The 13,782-nt window shown below is 35.5% G+C and overlaps 1 protein-coding gene across 1 annotated transcript in view; it reads right to left on the reverse strand.

Annotated features, from left to right (window-relative positions):
• Positions 1 to 1,661: 1,661 nt before the first annotated feature.
• HMGA2 (high mobility group AT-hook 2) overlaps positions 1,662 to 13,782 on the reverse strand; it is a 240,624-nt gene continuing 228,503 nt past the window's right edge. The window contains exon 5 of the mRNA XM_053716843.1: positions 1,662 to 6,795. Coding sequence (XP_053572818.1) covers positions 6,760 to 6,795 — 36 coding nt within the window. The 3' untranslated portion in view covers positions 1,662 to 6,759. The remainder of the gene's footprint in view (positions 6,796 to 13,782) is intronic.

The following is a 13,782-nucleotide window of genomic DNA, read 5'->3' on the forward strand; positions in this document are numbered from 1 at the left end:
GACTTATACATGGTACGTATACATGTTACGTATAGGGCCTTTTTTCACTGAAATAATAAATAAATAAAAAATTGTTGCCAATAATTATCAAACAATAGATCATAATCAACCACAATATTAGGAAGACTTATGTTTTTGCCTTCCATTATACTTTCAGTTTCTATTAAGTACTCTAGTTTCTATACGGTATTATGTGCAGCCATGTTTGAATTACTTTTCTATTTATTTCTGTCATCTGCTGACAACAATTAGGAATCGATATAGCTCAGGCAATAAAATAGAGTTTGTGCAAACAAAGCTGTGTGGAAACCCTATTAGATGACAGAATGATCCACACAGCCTTGTTTGGAAGTCTCTTTTATTGCCTGCTTTATATCTGTCCAAAATTTTTCTCAGCAGGAGACTAAAATAAGGAAATAAGTTCAAATATGGTTGCCCATTACTTTGTAGAAATTCACAGGAGTTAAGAAAAACAACAATGTTCCGGGTTAAATTATGGAAAAAGTGGACTAAATAAAGTTTTTTGCAAAGTTTTTTTTAACTACACATAGTTATACATTTTATATTGCAATCTCACTTTCTTTATAATTCCTTTAATACAGGAGAAAAGTGAGAGACGCAGGAAAGGGGGATATTCAGACATTTTGGGTCTCTAGTACAGATCACATATGTAATTTAACTCTATAATCTTCATACCCTGTAACAGGTACAGCTCTGGTACATCCAGTGACATAAGCACTTAAGCACATAGTATATGTTGCTTTAGTTTTTTTTTTAAAATATCAAATATATAGGGAATGAATTAAAAATATGACCCATGATGGTGAAAATAAAAAAGACACACCTATATCTGTGCATGTACATACTCCTGTTTACTTCAATTTAAATGATAAATTGTATATATCAGAATGGTTTTCTTTAGTATAGTGTATAATGTTGATACAAACATATGAAATGTATGCAGTTTTCGTGTTAAAGACAAATTGGGTAAGATTGTGGCACCTTGTCAAATACATTTGTCTCGCTCTAAAAAAAGAAAGTTGTAGTAAAAAATTACCTATAGGGCTATATTTATGAAGCAGCAAATGGTGCTTATTCCGTGCGAGCCTTCTGGCTCGCCGGAAATGTAAGTTAAGAAGCAGCAGTCTTAAGACCGCTGCTCCTTAACTCGTCCTCCACCTCTGAGGTAGTGGACAGCAACCATCCCGATCAGACACGATCGGGATGATTGACACCCCCTGCTAGCGACTGATTGCCGTGAATGTGCAGAGGGCGGCATTGCACAAGCATTTAACTAGAAATACTTGTGCAATGTTAAATGGCGACAGCGTATGCTGTCGGCATTTAGCGATGTCGGGCGGACATGATCCGCTACAGTAGATTATGTCCGCCCGACAGTTAATAAATCTACCCCATAGTCTTTATATTACACTTCACATCTGACAAATGAGAGTGGTTTGGCCCACTGTACCATAAAACAACATCATAATTACCTTTGATTAAAAATATTGTAACTTTAATATAGGACAATGTATTATGTGTAGGTGATGATGATCAAACATAAAGCTCATGTTTATTTGATCTAAAATCTAGGCGAGATATTCTTCTTCAAAGCCGCAAAAATATGTTTTGCTAATAATGCAAATCCACCATTAACACCATTGGAATAAAAGAGGCTATTATGTTTATTGTGTTTGACAGACTGTGATAATCAATTTAAGAAATATGTTCAACAAGCAATTCAAAGTACAATCATAGACAATAGTCTATGCAAGAAGCAAAGCAACAAAGTTAGAAAACACTCAAAGAATAGAAATAATAGCAAACTTCAGTTAAGCATTTTGATATTTTCCGCCCTATTGAAATAGCGGCAAAATGTCCAGTCTTATATAGCAGTGGCCAAGAACAGCAAAGAACAGTTTTATAAAATTTATCTCCCACAAAAATAAACTATATGTATAAAAAATTATAATGTTCTCTCTGTCTGAGTGGCCACAAGCTGCTTTAATTCAGTCTGAAAAATGAGGTATAGAAAGCCCTAAGAGGTAGTAATGTCTTTTTGTGATTGTACTAAAACATATAGGAAAATAAACATAGTTAGATTTAACAGAGCTCAAATCTCCTCAGGGCTTGATGTATGAGCCAGGTCCAATCTTCCTTGTTGTAAACAACATATTGTTGCCAGGTCAACACTTATCAGTGCAAAGAGTCACAATTTTTCTACCTTTAGATTTGCAAACAGGCAGAAGCCAGAAAGAAATTAGAATATAGTCCTTATCACGCTGTAGACAGGTATTCTGTTGGCAGGTATACAGTAACCCAAGTGATATATACATATACCTTATGTAAATCAACAATTTCTAAACACAAAATTTAATGGCAATATTTTGAGTGATGTGGAACATTCTCAGAATTGTTGTCTCAAATATTACAAATATATAAAGCAATTCATTAAAGGGCCATGATACCCAAATGTTGAAACACTTGAAAGTGAAGCTGTAAAAAGCTGACTAGAAAATATCACCTGAACATCTCTATATAAAAAAGAAAGATATTTTACCTCAAAAATTCCTTAGTAGCCACATCCCATTGTAAAGGACTTCTAAGCAGCAAATCAGTATGTCTGTCCCAGGACAGCTAAGAGAGTGAGCTTACATGCACACTCATCTTATTTCCCTATTCAGTTTAAGGAAGTTTACTATGAAATATCATGAGAGTTAAAGGGCCATAATACCCAAATGTTGAAACACTTGAAAGTGATGCAGCATAGCTGTAAAATGCTGACTAGAAAATATCACCTGAACATCTCTATGTAAAAAAGAAAGATATTTTACCTTCAAAAGTTCCTCAGTAACCACATCCCATTGTAAAGGACTTCTAAGCAGCAAATCAGTATGTCTGTCCCGGGACAGCTAAGGGGTTGAGCCTCGTGCACTCTCATGTTATTTCCATATTCAGTTTAAAGGAAGTTTACTATGAAATCTCATGAGAGTTAAGTCAAATCTCATGAGAGTTAAGTAAAATCTCATGAGATCACAGTAAAAGAGTTCATGACCTCAGCACTGTTGATGCTGATAGGCTGCTGTTTTATTATTTTTTTACCTGCAGCTGGGCAGCAGCTGAGTATAACTTTAACTTACTCTGCTGAGCTGTGGAAATTGTGAGGTAAAATATCTTCCTTTTTTACATAGAGATGCTCAGGTGATATTTTCCTGTCAGCTTTTTACAGTTATACTGCATCAGTTTCAAGTGATTTAACATATGAGTATTATGTCCCTTTAAGTGAAATCTCATGAGCTCACAGTAAAGGAGTTCATGACCTCAGCACTGCTGATGCTGATTGGCTGCTGTTCATTTCTTCATATTTTATTTTACCTGCAGCTGGACAGCAGCTGAGTATAACTTTTTACACAGAACTTACTCTGCTGAGCTGAGGAAATTGTGAGGTAAAATATCTTCCTTTTTTACATAGAGATGCTCAGGTGATATTTTCCTGTCAGCTTTTTACAGTTATACTGCTTCAGTTTCAAGTGATTTAGCTTATGAGTATTATGTCCCTTTAAAGCACAAGATTTTTTTTTCTCATTTAGCATCTGTGATTAAATTGTTGCGTTTCCCCTTAGGGGGAAAAAATCAATGACTGTTCCAGATCTCTTGGTTAATTAAAAAAAAATAAAACAAAAGCTGGAAGTAATGGATCATTAAAAAAGTTTGAAAAATGTGTGGAATTGAATTGAAATACATACAGGTATAATATATTGGATTTAGTATGAAAGCTTGATGAACTAGGACTGTATACATATGTTAAAAGAAAAAGAAAAGTCAGACACTGGTATTAGCACTCCTGAGGAACTCTTTCTGCCCTGTTAGTAATGCATTGTTAAAATGAGTAAATACTGGCTAAAAAAAAGAGAGAAAGATAAAACTCTACTAAAATTTAAAATAAATTCAGAAGAAACTCAATATAAAAATCACATTTGTGTAAAATATATGAAAATAGTATTTTCTTTACAATCCACAATAAACACATACAATTGATTGCATTATGCAGATGCCAAAATAGCATCTTTCTGCTTGCAATGATTCAAGTTTATATGAAGGTTCTGATCACGGCTTCTATTTAGTAATTTGTGCCATGCCATAATATACTTTTCATCCATGCTAAAGTGTGCTGTGACATAGCACTGCTTAGTAAATATTGATTTATATGTGTTTATTTCAAAGGATGTACTACAAAAATACATTAAGAAGGGATTAGTTGCAGGCCTAAAAGTGTATTCTGAATGTTGTATACTTTGTTCTATTTGTAGTCTGGAGGTACTGTAGGTCTTTGTCGTTCAAACAATCCATTTCTTAACAAAACAACATTTGAGGTACCAATATGGACAGTAATAGTTAAACATTATAGCAAAACGTTCTAAATTGTTTAGTGTCGTAGAAGATTTATCCTTATAACCTAGAGAAATTCAATACAAAAATATATTCAAGTTAACAGTACATTATACAGAAATCTAAATGATTAAGTACAAAGATGAAAATGAAAAGAAACAAAAAAAATAATCATGCTGAAGAATTAAAAGATATTGCTTTCATAATTGAAATTAGATGTTTAAGTAGATATTACAGAAATGTTAAGTATTGGCAAATAACTGCCATAATATAGTATTCTGCAATGTAATGAATATAGCAGCATTTTATTGGGCTGTAGAGAAACATATGAAAATCAGAGGTAGTCTTGAATAGTGGGGAAAAATGACTATTGCTAAAATTTTGGGCAAAGCCCACTTTTAACATGTGCCCCTTAAATATTAAACAGTTTTCATGTCTTTTTTAGAAGCCATCTAAATGAAATGTTAAACAAGATGACTGAGGTATCCTGACTTTACTTGGGATGCAGCCATTTTAAACTTATAATATTATTTTGAGAACATGCTGATCAGAAAGATGGCTGCTTTACCAGGCAAATTATACAGTGAATCTGAGGTTCACTATCTGTTCACCTTCTTTTCTAAAATATAGTCTAAAAATCTAAAAATGATTAGAAGCTTGTTATCTTTAAAAACATTAACATTTTGGATGTATGATATTCAAAAAACGTTTTAAATGTTCTCATATTTGAGTCAACAGCTTCTTAAATATTTTTGTGTACACATATGTAAATGGCCAACACATTGAGGAGACTATAAAATGGGTGCTGTGTGACCTTTGACGTAAGGCATTTGGGCATGGTTTACCCTTGTATCCTATGTAAAAATATATATATATATATATATATATATATATATTGTTCAATTAAGTATTCAAGCTCACTTATCTCTGAGGTAAATGGTGATGGTTATATGACAGCAAAGGACTGAGGAAAGTCCATTCCCTTAGATATTGTTCAAGCATATTTAACTTGTAACCACAGCTGCCAAATAGCTATAGTATTCAAAGACAGTCTAGTTCCTATGAGGTTTGTGATTCACCTCAAAATTATGTATTTGAGTAGATCAACAACTGCAATACTTGGCAACAATTTTAATGATAAAAGGCACTACAAAACTGGCTAAAACTCTTAGCCAAATGTAATGTAAAGCTGTGGATGACAAACCTCTCCTCAGAAACCCTTAAAGAACGTCTCTGTTTAAATGTAAATTACTCTGAGCACCATGTTATATGTAAAAACCATGTAACCATCAATCCATTCTAAGCCAATGCCCCTTACCTCAGAGTAAGTGCATTGCTAGCTCAGTGTAACTGCAGGCTTTTGAAGAGAGGTTTGGAGAGGTCTTAGGAAAAGAACCATAAAACTGAGCTTTAATTTCAATTTGTGTCTGTAAACATACTTTATGGTAAGTTGTGTCACATGTCACATATTTAAAGAACTTTAAAAAATCCAAATACTGCTTGTGTTTTCGGACAATCTAAATATGTATAGTTTTTAATAATCTCATGCTTAATAAAATGGCTCCAAAAGTTTTTACTTTTTTTTTTTTGTCCAGGAGCCATATGGTAATTTTTCATTTTTTTTGTTTTGGATTATAATAACATTTTTTTTTGTTTTACAACTATTAGGGGATGCTGGTTAAACGTAGTATTGTTTTTTTAAATCAGTAAATTAATTAGATTATCTCTGGACCCAGGTTCTTTTCTGACATAAAAGTAAAAGAAGAATATCAAGTAAAAGTCTACAAGAAGCTTGCAAGAAGAATAGTATATATCCCTTATCTTTGGTGTTCTACCAGGGAGTTTGCTAAGTTAGGGAGTGGGTTGGTGTGGCTTTATTTAAGGCCTACACAGTGGTGCACACCAAGCCTTTCCCAAAAGAATGCCCATTATTTTGTATACCATTTGTTGCAGGTTTTCTTGTCTGTATGCAGTGCAGTGCAGTGAGTAACTAAACCTGATTCAGAAATCTTTGACCCACACACCCTTTCTTAACAACAATAACTATTAGTAGGTTAAGATTAAAAACCCCAACAGCATTAAAAAGTGATCATTAATCTGCATCCCCTATCTTACAGCAGTTTTTGTTCACTAAACCTGGGACTCTGAAGGGATTACAATGAAAGTGATCAACAAAGTCCTTGAACAAAAAAAAGTGTGATTCCCCCCCCCATCCCCTAGAAAAAAGTGGAAAGACTGTTGTAGTAGAAATGAAGTGGTCAAGGCAGTGTCTTTTCCTTTCTAAGGCCCAGATTCATTTAAAAATAATGCTGAATCTGAGTCTAAGAGACCCAACTGCTGGTTGAGGTAGATGTTCAGCTGACTGTTGTTCTAATCTTCTTCAGATTCTTGTGAGGAAGTTTCTTCCTGTGGGAAACATAAGGTAGTAAAATGAATGTTAACAGACCATTAAATACAGAATAACTGCATAATCGACAAATGAATAATAAAAACACAATGCAATAACACTTCAAAAGATTATTTGATTTTTTCTTATAAATTTCAATGTTAACTCCATTTCCCATGTCCCTCATGTCACATGGTAACTGTCAGCCAATCACAAAGCACATATATGTATACACTGTGAACTCAGTATGGAGCTGGTGCAAATAAAAAAGTGCACATTTTGAGGGTGATTACTTTATTAACTCTTTTCTGCAGATTTTCTGGCAGCAGATTTATGTATGATTCTTTCTTCTATGCTTTTTTATAGTATATAGTTCACTTTTTTCTTAATTACTTTTTGTTATACTGGCTACCAAGCAAACTGTACTTTGTTCAAAATCTACATATAACTATATATATATTGCACACACATACATTATATAATAATACAATACAAGTTGGATTTGCATTTCACATCTGAGAGGCCAAGAAAGTATCCAGTAAGCTAAATTTTAGGTAGAGGGATGTGGAGGGTACCAGTGGGTGTATTGTGGACTCCAATGTAAACCAATGTGCCAGGGACTAATTATAAGATGCCAATGGCTCCCTGGATCCTGGGTTTGCTGAGCCCTGCTTTAACAGCAGAGACCTGGTCATATTAACACATAGGGTGACAGAATGGTACTCTTTAAAACTCACTTAAATAAACATTTCACATTATGACCCCAAACCAATTCATTTAATTTTGTGTTGTTGTTTAAAAATTATGTATTCAGCTTGAAGAGTTTTGACTTCATTTTCTGTGGAAGTCCAGTCCATTAGAAGCTTGTCCGTTAGTTAAGCCACCAAAATGAAAGAAAACAAACAAACTATACAATATAATAGGAAAATTTATTTTTCTTATACTTGAATTGGGTAACAAAAACGCTAAAAAATTATTTTCCTGACCTTTTGTGTGTATGTGTGTGTGTGTGGAGGGGTTTGGAGGTCATTACAGAAGTTAAAGGCACGCAGCCAATGAGAAGGTAAAACATGGCGATTGATTTGTTTTAATGTTGACTGTTGTTTTTCACCTAAAATATTAACCATGTAAGCAGGTTACCTAAAGAATACAGTGCTTATAGAAAATAAAATAGTCAATTTATATTAAAGGGACATAAAAGTGCAAAATTAAAATGCTCCAAAATGTTAGACTGCATACTTATAGCTATTTTTAACCCATGTAGTTAAACACAGCTGAACGTGCCTGGAGGAAATCCCGCTCTGAACCCGATTTTCTACACTATAAGTTCATTCTTTATTCTTACTCCTCTGCCCTTCACTTAGCCAAGCAAAACTACTTCTCTTCTCTCATATCTTCTCACTCCTCAAACCCTAAACATCTTCTCCACTTTCAACACTCTCCTCTATCCACCTGCACCACCCCCTTCATCTGACTTTAGTGCTCAAGACTTGGCAGACTACTTTTTCAACAAAACACTTACAATCCGAAGTAACATCCCACCACAAGACTGCAACCTTCCATCTCCACCCCCGGTCATTCCCTCCAACACTCTCAGTACCTTCCCCCAACCACTGAGAATTAAGTGAGTTCCCTAATATCTTCCTCACACCTCACTACCTGCCGTCTAATACCTTCTCTGTCCTCTACCCTCACCCCAGCTCTTACTCACATATTCAACCGATCCCTTACTACTGGTTCATTTTCATCATCCTTCAAACATGCAAAGGTCACCCCCATCCTCAAAAAACCCTCCCTCGACCCCAATTCTCCTGCAAACTACCACCCCATATCACTACTTCTGCTAGCTTCTAAAGTCCTGAAAAAAATAGTTTTCGATTGCCTAACACACTTCCTATCATCCAACTCATTGCTTGACCCCCTGCAATCTGGCTTCCATCCCCAACACTCAACTGAGAATGCCCTCACCAAGGTTACTAACGATCTTCTTTCTGCTAAAAACAATGGCCACTATTCTATACTTATCTTACTTGACCTGTCTGCTGCCTTTGACACTGTTGACCATCCCCTCCTCCTATGGACTTTCAGCTTCCTTGGGCTCTGTGACATTGCTCTCTCCTGGATCCACTCTTATCTCTCTAATAGGTCCTTTTCTGTCTCATTTGCTGGCGACTCCTCCTCTCCATTGCCTCTGTCTGTTGGAGTACCTTAAGGCTCTGTTCTAGGCCCTCTACTCTTCTCTATTTATACTTCCTCACTGGGTAAACTTATCAGTAGCTATAGCTTCAACTATCACCTCTACAGTCCCTCCTTCTGTCCTTTCTTACATCAGCGACTGCTTATCTAGCATTTCTTCCTGGATGGCCTTTCACCACCTAAAATCAACATGTCCAAGACTGAGCTTCTTCTAATCCCCCCATCTAATTCTACTCCAGTTTCTAACTTTACTATCACTGTTGGTGACACCACTGTCTCCCCATCACCCCGAGTCCGCTGCCTAGGAGTTACACTTGACTCCAATCTGTCCTTCATACCCCCACATCCAATCGCTCTCTTCATCCTGTCGCAACAACCTACACAATATCTCCAAAATTTGTCCTTTTCTGAGTGCTGAAACTACTAAACAGCCAATCTATTCCCTAGTAATTTCCAATCTTGACTACTGTAACAACCTACTAACTTGCCTTCCTCACTCCCTCCTCTCCCCCCTTTAATCCATCCTAAATGCCTCTGCTAGGCTAATCCACCTCTCCCGACGCTCTGTATCTGCTACACCCCTCTGTAAATCCCTTCACTGGATCCCCCTTCACAGCAGAATTAAATTCAAAATTCTCACTCTGACCTACAAAGCCCTTACCAATACAGCCCTCCCCTACCTGTCCTCACTCATCAACAAATATACTCCAGCCCATCCCCTAAGATCCAACAACGATCTATTCCTTGCCATCACCTCCTCTCATGCTAGACTACAGGACTTCTCTCGTGCAGCACCAACCCTCTGGAACGCATTTCCTCGAGCTGTCAGACTTTCCCCCAACCTCTCCTCCTTTAAACGCTTCCTAAAGACCTTCTTGTTCAGGGAAGCCTATCACCAAATCAGTAACTAATGAATTCCACTTGCCTAATAGTTGCCCTCATCTAACTCCACACTAACATCATTTCCACCTTTGCAGTCCCCACCTCCTGTTTCTCACCTTCCTACCTATCTAGATTGTAAGTTCCCACGGGAACAGGGCTCTAAATTCCCCCTGTATTTGTTTGTTAAATTTTGTCTGGTGTCTCATATTGTGCTGTCCTTTTATCTTTGTTACCCATAAACAGCGCTGCGAATCTGTTGGTGCTTTATAAATAAAGAATAATAATAATAATGTAAACTAAAGGGATGAAACACATACTTAAAATCAGCAGAGAAGCAATGCGCGACTGGGACCTTCCTGAACATATCTGGTGAACCAATTACAAGAGACAAATGTGTATAGTCACCAATTACCAGCTACCTCACAGTAGTGCATTGCAACTGCTGAAGATATCATTGGCTTTTCAACAAAGGATACCAGGAGAATATAGTGAATTTGATAATAGAATTGTCAGGGTATCTGTAGATATCAGTGGACAATACATATATATATATATTCTTCAACAAACTACAAGAGGAGAACAAGGACCATCAAAAATTTCTTAAGGCCCTGTCTGCACCACATTAAAATTATAATCTAGCATAACATTAATGTTTTCTAAAGTTTGATTAAAAAATATTTTGGAAAAAGACACATTTATAGTAGCCATTTGTCCTGTACCCTTTTTGTTTTTTTTTATTATATATATATATATATATATATATATATATATATATATATATATATATATACACACAGGTGGCCCTCAGTTTACGACGGTTCAATTTGCGCCATTTCAGAATAACGCCCTTTTTTTCAGTCATGTGACTGCTATTGAAAAGCATTGACTGCTAGTGAAAGAATTAGCACATGCAAACATTAAAATAACCAGTAGGGGGAGCTGTCCGCTTGTGTTGCAGCAAACACATGCAAAGAAAAGCAAGCCAGACGTGATCAATGGATCAGCTTTCAAAGGAACAAGATCTAACAGCCACTTCCCTTAGATGCAAACTCAATGCAGAGAACTGTTTGCAGAAAAAGGCAAGTAAAAAACGTTTTTGTTCATTAAACTTAGTTTGATGATGATACAGTCTGTTGTGTGATTAAACACAGGCAGGCTGAAATTAATCAGTGTATAACCAGACCTGAGCAATGGAGCCGTTTTTAAAGGAACAAGATCTAGCAGCCACTTCCCTTAGCTGCAGAAAAATGCAAGTAAAAAACGTTTTTCATCATTAAACTTAGTTTGATGATGATACAGTCTGCTGTGTGATTATTTTGTTTTTTTTCATTAAACTTAGATTGATGATGATACAGACATCCCAACTCTCCCTGAAGTTCAGGGAGTCTCCCTGATTGTAATAGTGACTCCCTGATGCCAGCAAATGGAATGCCATCTCCCTGAAACTCCAATTACCATGATCCAATGTGGCCCAAATATGGAAAAGTATTTGTTTAAGGAATGCCTTTAGTTGCTGAGACGTTATAGAGCCCTCAAAGCATGCATCAGTAACCAAAAAGCCTCCACTTATTTTAATAAATAAAACACAAATACTACCTTATTTACTACACGTAATTAAACTTTGTTTTCTAAAATATTTACGCATTCAACAAGCGTACGATCACTGGAAAAAAGTTTTGTATGTGGTTGTGCAATAAAGCTACTTTAAATGTGATTTTAGAGGGAAGCCACTTTAATGATAAGTCTCTATCTTATTTAGGGTTTCAAGGTGTCCAATATATAACTGGGAGGGGGGTGGCGGCACAGTAGCGGGTGAAGCCACCTCCCTGAAATGAGTTTTTGCAGGTTGGGATGTCTGATGATACAGTCTGTGCTTGTGAGATAATTTTATTAGGTGCGGTTTAGCAAATGTTTTTGTTTATTAAACTTAGTTTAATGATAATACAATCTATTTTATTAGGTTAATAATGCTGTTTCGCATTTTAAGTCTTCATTTCAAAGCTTTAAAAATAATGTATTAGGTGTTACTTATGTCAATTTTGAAAGGGGCCTTGAACCTAACTCCCTCACTTCCCATTGACTTACATTATAAACTGGGTTTCAATTTACAACCATTCCTTCTGGAATCTAACCCTGGCGTAAACTGTATATAAATAAGTATGAAATCTCTCAAATAGTAAGTTAGAGCATGCTCATTTTATCACTAAATACTTTCTCCTGATTAACATAACATCTAAGAGTTCAAAAGAGAGCATCTGTCTCATTAACCAGCACAAATCCCTGGGTTGATGGAGCCAATAGTCTGTGTTTTGGTGGAAAATATGCTCAGAAGCCCTTTGAAAATTCTCAATATACTTTCTGATCTGAGAGAAGCATATGCCAACAGACATGTGATAATTTAACACCATGGCTCACTGGATTTCTTTGAAGCTTGATTGGATTAAGGAAAAACAGTTTCTGGCTGAGGAGATGGCTCATATCACCTGGGTGTGAATTGTCCCCTGCGGAGTTTCCAATATGCAGCCCCAGACAAATTAGCATTTCAAGTCTCTGTATGACATAAAAAAATGAATCTTGCAAAAGGAATTGTGCCAGGTTTTCATGTGAAAACACATTCAGACACATATTGAATGTGAACATGGAGGTCTGGCAGATTATCTATGCCTAAGAAGGGTAATATTGGAAGCTGAAAATCTAGGAATCCAGATTTCAACGTGTCTTAACCTATGTGGTTTTTTTTTTGGAATCATAGAAGTCTTAAGGATCCGAAGTTTGGACAAATCATCAAATATAAAATATATGCCCCAGACTATTAAATAATAGATACGAATAAATTGATATGAAATTGTCTGTTCATATAATATTAAATGTGAATGTCTGCTAAATGAAAAATATGAATAACCTATTCTTTTTATTTTTCAGGCATCTAACAAATACATGTGTGGTTGTCCCATAAATTGTATAATATGTTTTACGCACACAGAAAGAGATGTACTCAATGTGAAATATGCTGTGTTTTTATCTGAATATAAGAAAATAATCAAATACAACTTTAAATGGATTTTAAGATAATAATAATATGATGTTAGAAATAATACTGATGTTTCATATTAAAATAATCAGAAAAAAAATACAAAATATGATCCATGTATATTAAAAATATGACCAGACAGGTTTTTTAATATAAAGAAATGTGTATTTGATAAATATATACTGTTTGTCTCTGTCTGCTGCCCCCGATGGCCTAAATCCTGTATTACAGCCAAAAGGCATTTGGCTGTGGAAAATAAAATTTCCCAGTTGCCAATCAGAGAAAAGTGCATACCCAAATCTATTGAATGATTAAGAAATGAGGAGGAGTCTTGTCTCAGACAAAAACTCCCTGCACAGAGAGAGAAGGATCTTGGTGGAAATATTTTTGGTTGGTAACTACTTTTGCAATCCTGCTTGCTGCCATGTTTATACTTATAGAAGGATCAGTGTGCGAACACAATTTTCTGTAAGACAAATACATTGGGACACTCTTTGTGGATAAGAGACTATCAAGATTAATTCTCTCACAAATGTGCATAATTCCTCTAAGCATATGACGATAGACATATTTGGATATTAACTGAATTCTCAAACTGGTGACCTGATAAAGTATCAATAAATACATTCATTGTTGCTGCAGTATAATTGAAGCTGATAAATTTAAAAGAGCAGAATTAGTATTTTAAGCTTGTGTTTCATAGTCCTGTGTAGTCTTAACTAGTCATTATTGCTAAATAATTTATTTACTAGACAGGGTTTTATACTCCAGATTTATAAATCAGTTATTATAGTGAACTCCTTCAGAACTGTACATGAACTGGTTACTGTGATTATATCCCTGGTAGTTATTAATTAAGAATAGTAAGTGGGTAATCCATATTCAGCATTGAACTAGA

The sequence above is a fragment of the Bombina bombina genome, chromosome 6 (genome assembly GCF_027579735.1).
Source record: "Bombina bombina isolate aBomBom1 chromosome 6, aBomBom1.pri, whole genome shotgun sequence".
NCBI lineage: Eukaryota > Metazoa > Chordata > Amphibia > Anura > Bombinatoridae > Bombina > Bombina bombina.